Genomic DNA, 18,216 nt, shown 5'->3' with positions numbered 1-18,216 from the left:
ACCATTTCTCTTTCACCCCAAGAAAATCTGTCAATGCATTTGACTTCATCTCTGAGCTCCTTCACACGTAGAGCTTCATATGTTGGTGGCATGTAAGTTGGTCCTACTTCCCCGATGGCTTTAACCATACCAATAAAGTAAGGACTTCGCACTTTGCAAAAAGGAATATCCTTAGCATAAAAAAATCATCTCACAGCAATTGTTGCATTCTTTCTTGCTTGAATTTGCCACAATTCAACAAGCTTTCCTTGTAGCTGAGTAGGTTTGGAGACCCTCGGTCTCTTAGTTGATACATTTACAGCATTTCTTGCATTGGAAGAGCCACATATGTTTGAAGGAGAACTTGCAGATGTGGTTGCTTCTCCCAAATCCCCCACTTGTGCATCAATGCCAATAAACCCATCTTTAGGCATTGCACCCACATGCAACTTCCTGCATACATCTTTTACACTCTGCTGAGCACTTGGACATTTATGAGCACCATGACCAACAATGCATAAGATGTGTGCTCGTATACGCAAAGCACCCCCAATCCACTCATGGGTGGAATATTTACATCTAACGAGAGCAATGCCTCTTGATTTTCGTTCAATAACATTCACATGCTCCCATTCGAGGCCCTTTTGTCTTGTTATACTTGAAAAGTTGAAGGCTGAAAACCAAAAATACTTGCATTAATTCTAGCAGGAGAGTAGTCAATGGTCATTGAAAGAAAGCTCAATTGAAAAAAAAAGCCCCAAATTTGATAAAAATCTACACAGGGTGCAGATTTTTGTCAAATTTGGGCAATGGTCATTGAAAGAAAGTTCAATTGAAAAAGAAAGCCCCAAATTTGATGACTTGAATATGAAAATACCCAAATTCAATGAGAAGAAAACCCGATCGAAAAAAAAAGCCCCAAATTTGACAAAAATTTGGGACTTTTTTGTCAAATTTGGGGCTTTTTTTTCGATTGGGTTTTCTTCTTGAATCTCATTGAATTTGGGTCTTTCAGATTCTTGTTAATTTGAGGCTTCAGCTTTTAGATTTTTGCATTTTTTTCCAAAGAGGAAAAAAAGAAGAAAAAACTTGCAATGAGACTCTGAGAGAGAGAGAGAGAGAGAGAGAGAGAGAGAGAGAGTCACCAACTCACCTGCAGGCTGCTGGCTGCTTCTTGGGCTGTGCGCACACAGACGGTGATAGACCCGTGAGTTGTGACCCATCGCCTTGCAGGCTACAAATCGTTTTTTTTCCACACAAAAGTCAGTGTTATTTGATCGTACCCGTTTTGTTTATTTTTTAAAAAATAGCCCATCCTTTACACACGTGGTTGTCCCTTTTGGCCATTGTTTTGTCCACTGCCTAATATATATATATATATATATTTTTAAAGGCAACTTTGCAAACTCCACGTTTGTAGCAAATGTTTGCAAACGTTTGCAAGCAGTTGCAAACGCGAATGTTTGCAACTATGCTAGTGACTATGATACACGGTAGTCCCTAGTGGGAATTGTTTCTTTTTGGGGCATTCATGCATATCATGGCTTAGCAAAAAGCACTGTTGCCACATCTACGTGTGAGGCTGAGTACAAGGTAGCCTTTATAGCCATAGTAGATTGTGTATAGCTGAGGAGATTGATGACTGATCTTCGTGAGTGTCAGCAGACACCCACCACCATACTCCTCGACAATCAGAGTGCTGTAGCCGTGGCGCGAAACCCAGTGTTTCATGCATGCACTAAGCACATAGAGATTCATTATCACTATGTCAGAGAGAGGATCCATGCAAGGAAGATCACATTATCTTACTGCTCTACACAGGACAATGTTGCAGATCTGTTCACGAAGGCATTGCCTCGAGAGAAGTTTGAAGCTTTCTGCAAAGCTTTAGGCTTACTAGCAACAATTTGCAAGAGAGCACATGCACATAGGATAAGAGAAGACTACACTACACAAGGTATGTGATCATAGAGTCCGTTTCCTCTCTCCTACTACTTGCTTCCGTATTTAAGCATCAAAGCTTACCAATTGCAAGTAGAGTCCATGACAACGGAAGTCTTCGTGATGGAAGTGTATGGAGTGTTGAAATCTTCAATTTGTCGTGATTCTTCACAACAAAAGTCTTCAAGAGGATGAAAGGAATCCTGGGAAAGCTTCCCCTATGGTTCAACTTGAGAAAGGACGCTTGAAATTAGGGTTTTCAGCAAAAAGAACAGAAATTACAGCAAAAGTAAGAGCTGTTTTGCTGAATTTCAGCCATTGGGAGTGTGTGGGAGAGTGAACACCACTTGGAAACACTCTTGGAAGCTTGGAAAACACACTAACAAGCTTGGACATGCAGTTGGGAAGGAGAAAGTGTAGAAAATACATATAAAGAGGCCTCATGAAGGGGGCACCTACTTGTAGAGAGAGAGGGAAGAGAGAGATGGTGAGTTGTCCACTCTAGGTGTCAAGTAGAGAGGACAAGTGCCTTGTGGTGCAAGCTAGAACGGACACATGGCTGGTTGCTCCCTTTGTACAAAGAGAATAAGGTCTGGGCAGTGGACATTGGGTTTTGTCCACCTTGGACATCCGTGTGTGCGAACACAGGGCTGGTCATAACTTATAAGTGAGTTTTGGTCGCCGAAAACTTAATGAAGTGTGAACACACTTACTTATAAATTAGTCCTAATTCCTAAGGCTAGGTTTATGACCAATACTTACCACCTGTCACATGCCACATAACCATGTCAGCAGACAGTTTCAAACGCACGGTTCACGGGCAGGTATCCCCTTACCCGGAACTACACATTGGTCAGGGAAGCATGAAAACAGCATGCAATTTCAACTGCAAGCAAGCACATAAAGATGCTATGCAATGTAACATTGATAGGAAAATTCCCCGTTCATGAAACTATACCAAAATAGATGTGCTTCAGGTAAGTACACAAGGTACCGGACCCAATGGAACAATCCTCCAGGCATTTCCAAGCATGTACACACATGCACAAGTCCCAACAGAAAGCCAAATCCACAGTATCACATAAGTGGCATCAATCCCCAGCATATACAACTGCCATGGATGCCAGTCTAATGTACATACATAATGAGAAAGCACGGGTGGACCAATTGGGTGGCCAAATGGTGACATCCCCCCCGACTTCTAAACAGTTGTCCACAACTGAAAAGCATCCAAATACGTCTAAAGCAAATGCAGGCAATCTCTAAAGAACTCTTCATCTACGCATTTAGCATCAATGGGAAGTTAGTTCTTAAACTTCACAAGGTAACGCTTAATAACTTTGCATGCAGCAAGCTTGCGTTCCTTGTGATAGACAATATGCTCTGGCTACAAAATCTCCTCAGCTCATCCACTTGTGATGGATCCTCAATGACCGGTTCACTGGGCTCCGGTCCTATATATTTGCAAAGGAGACTCACATGAAAAGCAGTGTATATGCCAATGATTAGGCAATGCCAACTTGAAAGCCACTTCATTGATTTTCTCAATCACTCGAAAAGGCCCATAGTACCTTGTTGCAAGCCTAGGGTATGTACCCCTCTTTGCAAGTCTTGCTTTCTCAAATTTCACCCAATCATTCTCTTTAACATCAAATTGTCTTCTATGCTTGTCGGCAACCTTTTTATGCTTGTCTTGCGACCTTGCAATGGTTGTCCGCATCTGTGCAAAAGCAATATCCAAGTCTCTTACATACTTATTAGTTGCAAATATCTCATTCTTTGTGCGAAGGATGGTTGGCAAAACCACTTTACTAAATGGGGTCTTTTCGGTAAATGCATGCACCGTGGGGTTGTATGCAAATTCCACGAGTGGTAAGTACTTCTCCCAAGAAGACTTCTGATCCACCACATAATATTTCAAGAGATCCAACACAACTGAATTTGCAGCCTCACTTTGCTCGTCCGTTTGAGGGTGTTAAGCTGATGAGAAGTCCAATTTAGTACCCATATTATCAAATAAAGCCTGCCAAAAGAGAGTTGTAGTCCTGGGATCTCTATCCCCCACAATGGACTTCGGCATTCCATGATGCTTGAACACTTGTGCAAGATATATTTTAACCATCTGCTCAGCATTGATGGTCTTCTTGACTGGCAAGAAGTGATCTTGCTTGCTAAACCTGTCCACAATTGTCTAAATAGCATCATTACCTTGTTGGGTCCGTGGCAAGTCCATATTGAAATCCATTGTAATACTTTCCCATGGCTGCGTGGGAATAGGCAATGGTTGAAGCAAACCTGGTGCCTTTTGCCTATCAAATTTCACCTTTTGACAAGTGATCCATGCATGTAAATGTGCCTCTATGTCCTTCCGCATACCTAGCCAAAAGAAATAGCGCTCAATTATGTGCGTAGTAGGCATTATGCCTCTATGACCAGCATATGGAGAAGCATGGCACTCGTCCGGAACCTTTTGCCTCATGTCAGATACCACACATAGGCAATTATCTTTCATGAGGAACCGTATTTGATCACATATGAGGCATGTGCATGACCGGCCATCAAATCAGCCCAAATAGTGGCAAAATCAGCATCCATAGAATACAAATCACACATGGCAGACAAGTCCCCATGAGAGGCAATCGAGATAGCTGCCACATATTGCTTTTGTGACAATGCATCTGCCACTACATTCTTCTTTCCTGGGGTGTGCAATATCTAAAAATGAAACATAGAGTTCGGATAAGAAAATACCTCAAACTCTGGTGATCTGTCTTCACAGTGAAATCAACCCCAAGAAGGTAATGTTTCCATATGGTAAGTGCATGAATTACAGCCAAGAGCTTTGCATCATGCAATCTATGGCTCTCATAAGCCACGGCATGTCCCTCTTGATTTAGGATAGCTCCTATGCAATTTCCAGATGCATCACATTCCACATTGAATGGCTTGTGCAAATCTGGAATGATCAACAGTGGACCATGTGTAGTTGCATCTTTCAATTTGAGGAATGCATCCCTCTCTACATGAGGCCATTGGAATCTAGCCTTCTTCTTTGTCAAGTCATGCAAAGGAGAAGTAATCCATACAAAGTGCCGAATGAACCTGCGGTAGTTAGAGCGTAATCCAAGAAAACTACGGATCTCAAGCATTGATCTTAATTTGGGCCAATTATGAATTGCATAAATCTTTGCAGGATTCATCCACACTCCATTTTTGGACACAATATGCCCAAGATGATGTATCTCTGACAAGAACTCACTCTTCTTTGCATTTATGAAGAGTTTATGCTTACGAAGTTCTTCAAAAACAATAGCCAAATGAGCTCTATGCTCTTCTTCGGTCTTCGAGAAGATTAAGATATCATCAAAGAAAACACCTGTAAATTTCTTGTACCCACAGTATATACGATCCATCATTCTATTGAATGTAGCCGGGGCATTCATAAGACCAAAAGACATAACAAGATACTCATAAAGCCCAAATGCTGTCCTGAAAGCAGTTTTTATGTACATCCTTAGGCACCACACACACTTGATAATACCCACTCTTGAGATCAATTTGGCTAAAGCATGCCCATCCATCCAACTTGTCAAGGATGTCGTCTATGCGCGGAATCGAAAATCGATTCTTGGTGGTAAGCCTATTCAAAGCTCTATAATCTACACACATACAAAAAGATCCATCCTTCTTTTGAACCAAGAGGACGGGTGAACAATATGGGGAAGAGCTTGGCTGAACCAAACCCTTCTCAAGAAGCTCATTTACCTGCTTCATGATCTCCTCTTTTTGGGATGTACTTACATTTAGGCTAGCCTATTAGGTGGTGAGCTACTCGGCACAAGATCAATGCGATGATCTTCCGGTCGTACGGGTAGCAACTCATTTGGTAACTCATTAGCAAAACAATCATTGTACTCTTGCAAGAATTTCAGCATATCATTACTAAGAGTATTTACATGCACATTATTTTCTTCAACATGATCCCGTACAAAAATCAAGTACGCAAAAACACACTTTTTTATTACTTTCTTAATTTGTACATGGGATACAAGGGGAACGGTATCACCCTCTTTCCCAGCATCAATCACATGCTCTTGGCCTTTATGCATGAAGGTGATCTTGTTGGTCTTGTAAGCCTTGCACGGATCAATGCGTGTATGCCAAGGCTTTCCAAGCAATACATCAAGCCATTCAAAGGCGCTAAAAGAAAGTCCTCATGATCCTTATAGCCTTGAATGTGTATGCGTAACTTGCCAATAGTAGGCATAACCTGCACTTCTGTACCAACAAAGGCAGCCCTTGCTTCAATTTGAGGACCCATGTCCTCCACTCAAGGTGAAAAGGTACGCTAAGGTATGCATTTAGGTACGGGTTGAGATTTTGAGGTATGTTAAATACGCAAGGTCCATTAAAACATAAAAAATAATCTAAATAGTGTACATATATATACAGAAAATGAATGAAAAAACAATTCATTTCTAAACAATAATAACACAATTACCAAAATGAGAGCTCCATCTGTCAACATGTTTCCTTCGCTATCATACTCTCAGCTTTGGCTCTGCAATGGCGATGACCACAGCGGCTGGCACTGCATCATCATCATCTCTCGTTGCAATGTCTGTATCAATGAGAGGAATGGCTATGTTCACACTTTTCATAACTCAGGTAAAATCGGCGACGGTGGCCGGTCTAGGGTTTTTTTGGCCCAAAATGTTTTAAAAAACTGCCACATACTTGCCAATGAGATGATAGCTCAAGTGGTAAAGGTGTTTGCCTAGAACCAAGAGGTCTTGGATTCAAAACCCCCCTTGGTGCTTTCTCGGAGGCACCACCTACAAGTGGATAAATAAGCGGCTACAGGTGGGCACCTATGGGCAGTAAAAATTTGATAACTACGGGAGGATCTTGGGCCAAAGGTTAGTCAGGGCGTGCGCGGGGGGGTGGGGGTGGGAGGAGGAGGAGGAGAGAGGGAAAGGGGAAAAAAAAAAAACTTGCCACATACGGATCCGTGCCTCCACTTCAAAGTTCAATACCCAAAGCAACTGCCATCTATGTAGATATGAAGTTCTCAGTTGCACAATCATCAAACATGAACAAAGTGGGCCGATTCTTAAGCTGTCCCCAAGCTTTACATACAACTCTATCTTTGCTATCATGTGAAGTGTTGCCTTGCACATCCGGAACCATATGCACATTGGGCTTTGATGCGTTCGCATTATCACGCTTTTTCTTGTTTGGGCATGTATTTACAATATGCTCAGTGCTACCACAAGTAAAGCATTTTCCCTCGCTCATATATATGCTTTTTTTGCTCCAGAGTGAGACCATAGTCTCTCACTTGGAAGGGACGTTTCTTGGTAGTCTTATTTTCAACCTTTGGACCATTTTTATCTTGGTTTTGGACAGCCCTGTCTTTGCCTTGAAATGAGGGTTTAGCCTTATGGGATCGACTCAACTTGAGTTCCAATTGCTCAGTGGCAGTGGTGGCTACGGTTAGTTGGTGTAAGGTGTGACCATAATTCATTTGTAGTCTTGCTTTGTACATGGGTTGCAATCTTGATTGAAACCTTCTCTTTCTTTCCGCCTCGGTGACATGCATAAATGGAGATACCTCCAAAAGCACTTTCCAAAACTTTTGCACATATGCATTCACTGTTTTCCCCTCATTCTGCTTCACCCAATCCCACTTCATGGTTATCTCATTCAATGCATTGGGAGGCAAGAATTGGGCATAGAATCTCTCCTTGAACTTTTTCCATGATCTAATAGGATTCGATGAGAGCTTCTCCGTGAGCCACCAATGGGCAACATTGCCTTTCATAAACTTGATTACATGCCAGATCATGGATTTCTGAGTGAAATCCTCATCACTAAAAGCAGTATCAAACTAGGCAATAAAAGCAAGTGCCTTTGATGCATCATATTCCACATGATATGCGTCAAACTTCATAGATTTGTCTCCGGCTTTGAAGTCACGAGACTTTTATGCATTAGCCTCATCTCAACATGTTTTCCTGCATGTTTGTCCATTGGGACAACCCTTGTGACTGGCATCATTTTACGAACAAAAGGTGATGCATTAGGCATAGATACATGTGCCCTGTAAGCACGAGGCATGGATGACCCCTCAGCACACATTGGTGCATTTTCGCCCGTAGCTTCTCCCTCACGAGCACACTCGAGAGCATGAGTGGCATGACAGATATGCGGAATACTTGCACCAACAGAAAATTGCAGCCCATGTTGCATGTGTTGTGCATGCACATTTCAGCCGGCAATGGCATTTAACATATCTTTTGACCATTGCCATAAACATTGTATCCTTCACGGGCTACATAAGGTACTCCTGCATAGCGTGAAGTTGCCGATAGTTTCTCTCCAATAGCATGAGTATTCATCCTCTTAGACATAAGTTTTTGTTTGGGCACCTGTGGGGAATCCAAGGCATGTGGGATGGTTGCCTTTTTGCATAGGTATCCTCGGAACAAGCCAAGTATGCACGTGCTGCATCCCTCGGTTGCATGTGCAACTCTTGAGCAATCATTGCCATTGCATGATCCATATAAGATCGAGCTTTCTTGGCGTTCAAACGATCATGTACCAATGGATCCTCGCAGCGGTAGAGCTTCAATTCTTCTTGTTGTGCATAAAGAAGAGCCTGCATACGAGTAAGTTCAGCCCTTAAGACTACGGACATTTCTTGCTGCATTTTCTCTTTACCATAGGATAGTTGTCCCAGGTGTTTATGTTCCCTAATGTGCACCACCTAAGTTTTGCTCATCTTGTATAGCATTGGAAGCATGCATTTCATTGTCCCCACCTCTTTTGTAAGCATCTCCAGCATTCTCTGTATGGCTGTTCATAGTGTTCTAAGTGTAGAGATAGCTAGTGTTCGCGGTGATCGTCTTTCACGATAGAAGTGTAAAAGAACCGTATGCTCTTATACCAATATAACTTGGTTGAACACAATGCTAATCAATACACTGAAATACACCAAGATTTAATGGACAACATGCTCAATACAAGAAGTAATTTGTTGAACTGACAAGAGACGCACAATGAGCCGAACGGCCAGCCCCTCTCAAAAATAAAGTATATTGATCTTGGGAGAATCAATTACATAGTGTCATGGGCATTTCTGACTAGATTTCCATACCAATGCATATGAACACAGTATTGCAAACAATGTGGTTGTCAGAGTAGACTTGCAACATATGATCAAGGAGGACATGTGTACTTGACTTGATGCCTCCTTCTAATTGAGGAGTTTAGGCAAGGACTCCATGCATTACCTCAAGGTAAGTGTCCAGTCTATAATGACCTTTCACCCACCTTTTTCATGATGTTTTGGGACGACTTTGGGGAACATATCACAATCTATGGTGAGGCAGATCGCCTTTGACTTTTATTGTCGGCTTCTTACCGCTTGGCCCCATACCCCTCCCCCCCTTCTCCCTCCTCCCACAAGAGGGGGATAGAGCACAGTAGAAGGTTTGGGCTACTTTGCATTCGGATGATCAAGGAGGACATGTGTACTTGACTTGATGCCGCCTTCTAATTGAGGAGTTTAGGCAAGGACTCTATGCTATAATGACCTTTCACCCACCTTTTTCATGATGTTTTGGGACGACTTTGGGAACATATCACAATGGCCCTTTAGGAGATGTCAGAGGGAGATGTAGAACACTGGGAACATATTAGTATGGCCCTTCTCAGGAGATATAGAATAAGGAAGTATGCCTTCTTCTCCTACTAAGGGTCTTATTCACCTTATCCCAAAAGGTGGTGATAACATAAATATTGGTCATGGAGGCCTATCACATTATTGCTTGCAATCATCTACAAAAATACCTGTCGAGGTAGTGGCATGAGGTTGGAGCCACTATTGCAGGATGTGATTCATGAGACACAGAATGGGTTCCTTCAAGGAAGAAGCATCTTTGATGATATCTTTTTGGGAGGTGGTTAAATGGGCTAAGGAAAGCAACCAGCCCCTAGCCATCTTATTGTTGGACTTTGAGAAGGCATATGATAGAGTTGATTGGGATTTCCTTGAAGGAACCCTTAGATGCATGGGATTTTCTCAGGATTGGATCAAAGGTGTTTCATGCTTGTATTGGGACGCTCTCACAATAGTGTGCTTGCATATGGTGGTAGAGGTGATCGCTTCCATCTCTCTTGTTTTGTACAACGGATGCACCTTAGCCCCCGCTTTTATATCTAATTGTTGCCGATGCTATGAGCATCTTTCTTCACTCTGTGCTAGAGTTCTAGTTTGAGTTTGCCTTTGCCCTATTGGGACGAGTTATGGACTCTAAGCTTGCTTATGATACTGCTATGTTACTTGAGGCCTCACACATATGTTTATGTTCCTTTGGGATTGCATTGGAGGAGTTTTGCCTAGCTGCAGGGGTTCTCATTAATTGACATAAATATGATGGTTTTTGGATTAGTGACTTGCAAAGAGTCAATTGGGGTGTAGAGCTTGGGTTTACTTGGATTGACAGAGGCTGTACTGCCAAAAATTTGGGGTTGATATATCGCCTGCACAATAGTTTGCACTAGCATAAGGAAGAAACTTTTTCATTGGAGTTCTATGAGATTGATCTAGCCTCAAGAGCCTTGGTGGTTAACCAAGTACTACTTGCCTCAGCTTGGTTCATTGCCTCATGTTGGTGCTTCACTCGTGTATGCATTAGCTAGCTACAGAGATTGGCCCACAACTTTCTCTGGTCAAGTTTGGATAGTACTCATGACACTTGGACTAGAGTTGCTTGGGAGACTGTTGACCACTCGGACAAGAAGGGCATGTAGATTTGGATATACAATGCAAAAAGCATTGCTTTGCAAGTTAGCAGTCAGAGGCTTCCATCCAGGCACTAAGCCTTGGAAGAATTTCTTTATGTTTCTCATCTCCAGATGTACGCCTTGTGGTGGTGGAGATTGGATGCTCAGTTTATGTTTCATCTTTACTGAGGTATAGGGCACCTTCCTCTTCACTTATAGCGGCCATTATCAGAGCCTTGAGCAGCAAGAGACCTTTTTTGAGACAAAGGCTTTCTAGATCAGAGAACAAGGTTGATAGACAACCTATTATGTGGAATGGCCTCATTAAAGATGAGGTTGGGTGAACTTTGAGTGCGTCTGGATATATGGCAATGGCCAGGCGGCCAGGTGCATCAATAGTTATTGCTTGGAATACTTTTAAAAGTCTTCATTTGGATCCGAGACTTGCATTTACCCAGCACCTCAGAGCGAGTCTTAGATGGATCAACTCGATTGATGTAGCTATGCGTGTTGAGTGGATTACTGGCACATTTCATGGTCAATATCATCCTAGGTGGCTGGATGTGTTTTCTCCAGGATATGAGTGCCATTATAGGTGTTACCCTTGTTGGATCAAGATGAGAAGAGGGATCATGTTTTTATTCTATCCAGCCAAGGTGAGGATTGATGAGATGTGACATGCAAGAGACTATTCCAGGCATTACCCTTCATCCAGTGAGATAGTTAGTTACTCAGGGAAGCGCTGGCATGTTGACCCTTCCTTTGATTTTGTGACTCATGGGGTTTGGTACTTATGGCTGTGTGGTGGATGTCGTATCAGATATTGTCATTGGGATCCTGGTGAGTGGGAGTGGATTGATGTAGCCAGTCCAATGAAGAGTTATCCTTTTGTAATGCGAGGTTTCTTTTACTTGGACGAGAGATTCAAAGGGCTGTTACACTCAAGCTGCGGTGGGAGAGTTATGACATTACTGCATTGATTCAAAAGAGATTTTAGGACAGACTTTGGCACTCACATAGGAGGAGCCAGATCTCCCAATTTTTAATGTTATTCTTACATGGTGGCCTTCCCATTAATTAGCAGAGTTGGTTAAGACCCCTTCTGCCTCCAATGTCGAGTAGTTGCATAGATGATTTGGAGGCTTAAGCTCAACTTCTGAGAAAATTCAGGAGAGATACTATCTGTTACGTGGGGTGCTATTGCTCACTCAGTCTAGTCCACATGTATTTTTTTAGGGCAAGGATTTGGACATTGCCATAATTTTAGAGGTGTGGCCCATTGTTTCGTGCTACTAGATATTCCTCATACATAGTATACACCACCTCTAGATAGGATTGGTACTACTTGGGAGATCATTGCTAGTGTCACAACAACTTGGCAGATTTAGAAGGCTAGATGCACAAAGGCATTCATCAGTGCATTTGTACTATATGGGGAGATATTATTCACACTCTTATGGCCACATGGGTTCGCATACAGGGATCATCTAGATTTGTGAAGCATAGTGCATTGTTTTCATGAGGGAGTGGGATAATGGAATCTTTTTCTTATCGACCCCCACAAGACTCAAGTGGCACCATTGTGCCCTAGATTGGTTGAGATCATCATACAGTTTGGGATGAGGATTTTTTGTTCTGGTTTCTAACCGTGATATTGTATGGTCTATTCATACTAAATAGAAGTCTCTGTTTGAAGAAAAAAAAAAGTATCTATTGTCATCTAAGAAGACTCTTAAGTTGCTTGACAAGATTCAATGCCTTTATAGGACTTATGTGGTTTGACGAGAGCCAATTCACAAAAGACTCGTGTTGTTTGAGAAGAGTCATTGCATGTGTTAAGAGGTTATGATGATCTCACTTTAGTGGGGCAGAATGTGACACACATTAAGCCATGCTCATCATCAAGATGATTGCAGGCATATTCTAGATGCCTTGCTGGCAGCCTTCGCCAAGGGAACGCTACTCACACAGGTCTTTCACCATTTTTAGCCCCAGAAGTAAGTGCCAGACAGAGGCTCTGGGTGGAAAGGTGTCGACACTAGGTGGTCACACAAGATTAGATTGAGCACGGGTTCAAGAGAAGGGCGGGCTCATTCTGCAGCCCAACTTGTGTGACAGCATGCTGATTAGGTCCAACAAATTGTAAGGGGCTTAGAGACCACTCCTCTCTGTTTTCCTCTCTTCTCTCGGAAAGCTTAAAGTGCAAATAGCCTTACATGTATCGTGTTGGGTGCTGTAGGCTCATAGCCTGATGTAATGTGAACAAAGATTTAATGCATGTGTGGAATACTTACTGTAATTATTTTGCAAGTCTTACTCTTCTGTATTATTTTTGCTTGTTTGGAAGGTACTATTGGCTGGTAGCACTGCAGGAGAGCAGTCAAAAGAGCTACCAAAAAACCAAGCTGTGGCTACTGCTTCACTAGCATTTGGGACATTAGGAACTGCAGCATTATTGGTATTTTTACGGGTTCTTCCATCAGAACCTAGTTCCCTCATTGTAGTCACAGGACATATGCTTGGCAGTTCTATGATCATGGTAGGGAGAACACTCAAGGCACTTCAATATGAGATTGCACAACATACGGCACAGGTATTTGGTGAATGCTAACCTTTGTTTTCATTTGGATTATTGCATGATAAGTATGTGCTAATCTTAATTCAGTCTATCTTTAAAGAATGAAGCTAGTAGTTTTGTGAACTGTTGTATGTGTAGTGCGTTTCAAGCTCGTAAGCAGCATCTCACTTCTGTGATCTGGCTAGTCATGAGAGCAGAAGTGTCCTGCTGCCCAGACAGCTCCCCCCCCCGCCCCCTCCCCGCCCCCCCAACACACACTCAAGCCCCTCCCTCCCCTCCGCCTGCATGCACCTCATGTGCCTCTCCCCATCTCCGTGCACCTTTTGTGGCTCCTGTTTCTGTTGCTTTGTCCCGGAGAGCAACAAAATGCTCATCAAACTCCACCCGTACGCCAGTCTTGCAAACTTGATGCACTGACAACATATGAAAACCAAGTGCCGGAACATACAACACCTGGGAAGAATGCTTCCCCCCTCTGCCACATCGGGAACTATCTCCATTGTGCCTTCAGCCCTGTCGCCCCTCTACGCTATCACCTCCTAGCTTGCCTTTGCACCTCCCGTTTCTACCTGCAACATCAATTTTTGGGACTTTTTGCAATTACAACACAAATTGGGACATTCAACCTTCAAGGTAATAAAATTTCTCGTGAATTCTGCTTACAGCTGTCAATTTCTCTCCCTACAGGCCTTTTTTGCAGATGACTACTACTAGGCAATTTGCAGTGTGTTGCATTTCCCTAGGGAAAGTTGACAAAAAGCATTTCAAAAATTGTGTGCATTGTTGTCCATGCATTTGCAGTTAGAAATGGCACAAAATGCTAGAGATTTATTTGGTGTATTGGCACAAGAAGACAAGCTTGACGGGAGTAATTACTCTGTGTGGAGCTTTATGATCAAAAATTTACTTTTGGCCAAGGGCCTATGGGGTTTTTTGAGCGGGAATGATACCCGTGTTGCAAACATTGTGCCTGGCACGCCTCAAAGAGGTGATTGGCGAGGTGGTCAGTAGGCCCAAGCCCAACCTGCAGCGCCTACTGCGCCATCACAGGAGCAAAGAAGATGGGATGCAAGGGATGCACAGGCCATGTCCTTAATTGCTTTGTCGGTCAAGAGGTCAACTAGATCTCATATCCGGTCGTGCAGGACATCAAAGCATGCTTGGGATACTTTGGAGGCCATGTACTAGGCCAAGAATGAGGCCAAGGTCATGTATTTGAGAAGACAGCTTGATGGTATGCATATAAACGAGTGGGACAACATGTCGGATCACTTGACGAAGATTGAGGATCTTTGTGAGCAGTTGTTAAACATTGATGAAGTGAGTTCGGACAACCAGCTAGTGTCTACGACACTTAACTCCTTGCATGGGTAATACTTGAGCTTCCACACGTCATTCAGCTTGTCTATGAGGGGAAACCCTAAACCCTAACCCACTCAACCTTCCAGGAATTGGTGGGGCGTTTGTTGCAAGAAGAGTAGACAAGGAAGAACATGTCTACGGGTATGCGTGACCATGATCAGGCATTTTTGGCACATAAGAAAGGCAAATTTGATAGCGGGGCCTCTAGACACATCACCTCTAGGAGGGATTTGTTCATAAAGCTAGGGACTCCCCCTGAAGAAGGTCTCATGTGCAAATAATCATTCTTATCCTATGAAAGGCATTGGTGAGATTGTACTCACAAAGCTGATGGTGCAGACTTATGCTTGCCAGATGTACTTTATGCGCCTGGGATTAAGAAGAATTTGTTCTCAGTGTTCTCTTTTGCTCAAAGAGGGCTTGTTATCAATTTCGAGGATGATAGATGCATAGTGAGAGACCGAGAAAAGGACTATGTGATAGTCACTTCAGGGATACTATACCATGGACTCCATCGTTTTGATAAAGCCTTTCCTGGTATGCCCCAAGTGGCATCCCACTCACATGACTGCCATTCCCCCTTGGGTCTTGTGGAACACCACCAACCAACCTCCTGGGAACTTCTTCCATGTCTTGTGTTACTTTCCTTGGATTGTGCACCTTCATCTAGGACTGAATTAGCATTTAGCCTTGCTGAGCCTCATGCTCTGATACCAATGTCACATGCGGAAGCTCTAGGAATCTTCTTTCAGCCCTAAATACCTATCCTGGAATAACCTGATGCAAAACACAAGCAAGAGATGGAGAGAAGAGAGAGAGATAGTTGAGTTTCAATATATTCATAGTGTACAAAAAGGAAGTACAATGTGGCTAGCCATAGGTTGCCTTGAAAAGGCAATCTTGGACTCCAAAAATCCCTAGTCTAAGGCCTAATCCCCAAGGAGGGACTCAACGCCTAACCATGATCTTGGAATAGCCTTTTATAGGCTCTTCTTATGCAAGGAACCTGGCCAACCTGCTGTTAGCCAGCAGGGAAAATATAGCTGTAGCCGACACTCTTTTGTTCCTTTCTAGGGTTCTTCTGCACAAAACTGAGCCTAGCTAATGCCCTAAAAGCTATATTTTCCCTGCTGCCTATCAGAGATTAGCTCAAAAATAAGCATGTGCATGACATTGTACGTCCAAAACCTCAACGCGAAACATTGTTAGGGGTACAAGAATATGGGAATACAGAATCATTCTGTGCACCATTACCACCTAGAGTCAAACCCAGAGATGCAAGTGCCATGACGCATGAACCTATCATTGAACTAGCAAAAGACACTGCCTATGCTCATATTCCTGAGGAAGCAAGAAGATTTATATAGACACCATTCCAATGGGGGTTGAACCGCCAAGAGGAATGAGATCCGAATATGAACATGACTGTTGGGGTAAAGGCATTATGCCCACCCTTATAGTGTGTACAAGCCCATAAGTTATAGTACATAGTACACTTAGTACTTTTAATGTACTAAGTGCACTGTGTGTACTAGTGCAATATACATGTGTGATAGGGGAGTCACACACTCACACTTGATGAGTTGACTTATCCCCACAACTCTCTCTCTCTCTCTCTCTCTCCCTTGCTTCTCTCTGTGTGTATGTCTCCCACATGAACTCTAACCCTAATTCACTCTCCCATTCAACTGGTATCAGAGCCATGCATTGGGGACGGCGACAAATCGGAGATGGACAACGGCCTTGGTAGATTTGCCATCATTTTAGGCACCGCCTCCATTAGTTCACTGCTGGACGGCTCTATTAGATCCAACGCTTTCTCTTCCTCTGACACAGGCTGCGTTGTAGATCGGCCGTTGATGTTCTGCCATTGTGCCCGCTGCTTCTCATAGCTCGCCGCCTGCCACTTAGCCTCTTGCTTCCCTTTGCTCGCCAGTCCTATTCTGGTCAGGGTCTGCTCGTACTGGGCCAACGCTTGCGGGTGGCTAATCACCCGACGGAGCTGCTCCTTTTTCACACCGGGCATGGCCAAGAGACAGTGGTGGACGGGAAGCTGCATCTCACCCACAATGTGAAGTTGGTGGCGTAGGAGGAGGTCGTAGTTGCGGTGGATGCTACCGCCCAGAGAGTTTTCTACTGGCAGAACCGCCCTGTCGGCTAGCCAAAGCTCCACCGCCTGAAACGCCGCCAACACGCTGGACTTGGGCTTTACCAGGTCATGAGAACCTCGCTGGACCACCCTCAATAGGCAGTTATAATTTTCTGCAACAAAAAAAAAAAAAATCAGAAATTTCAGAGGTACGTGCTTCATTTTTTTTGGGATTTGCAATTGAGCAGGTACAGGTGCCGAATTGAGCAAATGCAATTATCAATTGAGCAGGTACAGGTGCCGAATTACTCAATTTTTGAGCAAAATTGGCAAAATTGGGTGACATTGGTCACAATCAGGATCAATTTGCAGGAAATTGGATGTCAAAATTTGGGGCTTTTAATGTATTTGTGCAATTGGGCACTCATACATGCTGTATGATGTGAGAAATCGCACATTCGGGCAAAATTGCAGCAAATTGCAGTGCAAATCAAGGGGCTTTTGTGCCGATTGGATTGATCTGCATGCAGGCACTCGCAATTGATGCTTTGGGCAACGTGTTGATGCCTGTCAAGCACTCAATGTGCCTGTAAATCAAGGGGCTTTCATGTATTGGATGTATAAGTGGCCAGGGGGAAGCATTGCGAAGACTCTGGATGCCTTCATGTGCGTTAATGTACCATGTATGATCAGAAATTGATCTTAAATCAAGGGGCTTTTCAAGATTTTTTGCTTGTTGAGCTTGGCAAAGCAGCAGGCAAGACTTTTATGCCTTGAATCCTCATAAATCAGCTTGCAGTCAAGGGGCTGTTGCCCAATTTCTGTTCGGAACTGTTGTATGCAGTGTTCGGGACTGTAAAAGTCTGATTTTCACTCATTTGGACAGCTAGGATAGCATTTATTGCTACTGTACCTGCTGGTACAGCTTTGTACAAGTTTTGGCATGGCTGCACATTGATTTGAGTGAGTAAAAATCTCAATTTCAGCTGCTGTACTTGCCGGTACAGGTTTGGTACATCATTGGTGAGCACTTGGTACTGTTGTACAGTACTTTGGAAGGGCAACAGAGCACATTTAAGGTGCTGTCCTAAATCTGCAGCAACCAGATTTTGGTGATTTCATCACATACAGTGGGAGTAGAGTTGCATTTGTGCTTCCGCAGTGGGAGATAAAGCTTGGGAGAACAATTGTAAGCACTTTGTGTGCTTTTGGTGCAGTGTTTGCACACTTGCAGGGAGTCAGTCATTGACAGGTTGCATATTGCTATGGCAACCACAGGTGAGAGCTCTTCATTGCTTCACATCAAGAAGCTTGAAGGCTCACATAACTATGATATTTGGCAACCCAGTGCTATAATGTGTTGCTCCAGAAAAAGGAACACAAGCCTATCAAAGAAAGGGGTGTAATGCCCGCTTCTCTTACTGCTGAAGAGTGGGAAGATATGGATGAGCTGGCAAGATCTACTATCATGTTGTCT

At 43.3% G+C, this 18,216-nt stretch overlaps 1 protein-coding gene across 2 annotated transcripts in view; it reads left to right on the top strand.

Moving 5' to 3' along the window:
* Window positions 1-18,216, top strand: part of LOC147633600 (UPF0014 membrane protein STAR2-like) — a 112,700-nt gene that overhangs the window by 64,364 nt on the left and 30,120 nt on the right. For both annotated transcript variants that reach the window (XM_086806724.1, XM_086806723.1), the window contains one exon: window positions 13,058-13,303. In XM_086806724.1, the coding sequence (XP_086662850.1) occupies window positions 13,058-13,303 (246 nt within the window). The remainder of the gene's footprint in view (window positions 1-13,057; window positions 13,304-18,216) is intronic.

Source organism: Cibotium barometz, chromosome 12, assembly GCF_041138505.1.
Source record: "Cibotium barometz isolate CiBa-2024 chromosome 12, ASM4113850v1, whole genome shotgun sequence".
NCBI classification, from domain to species: Eukaryota; Viridiplantae; Streptophyta; class Polypodiopsida; order Cyatheales; family Cibotiaceae; genus Cibotium; species Cibotium barometz.
Note: the sequence above shows the minus strand (reverse complement) of the source record. Positions and strands in the feature narration are given on the sequence as shown.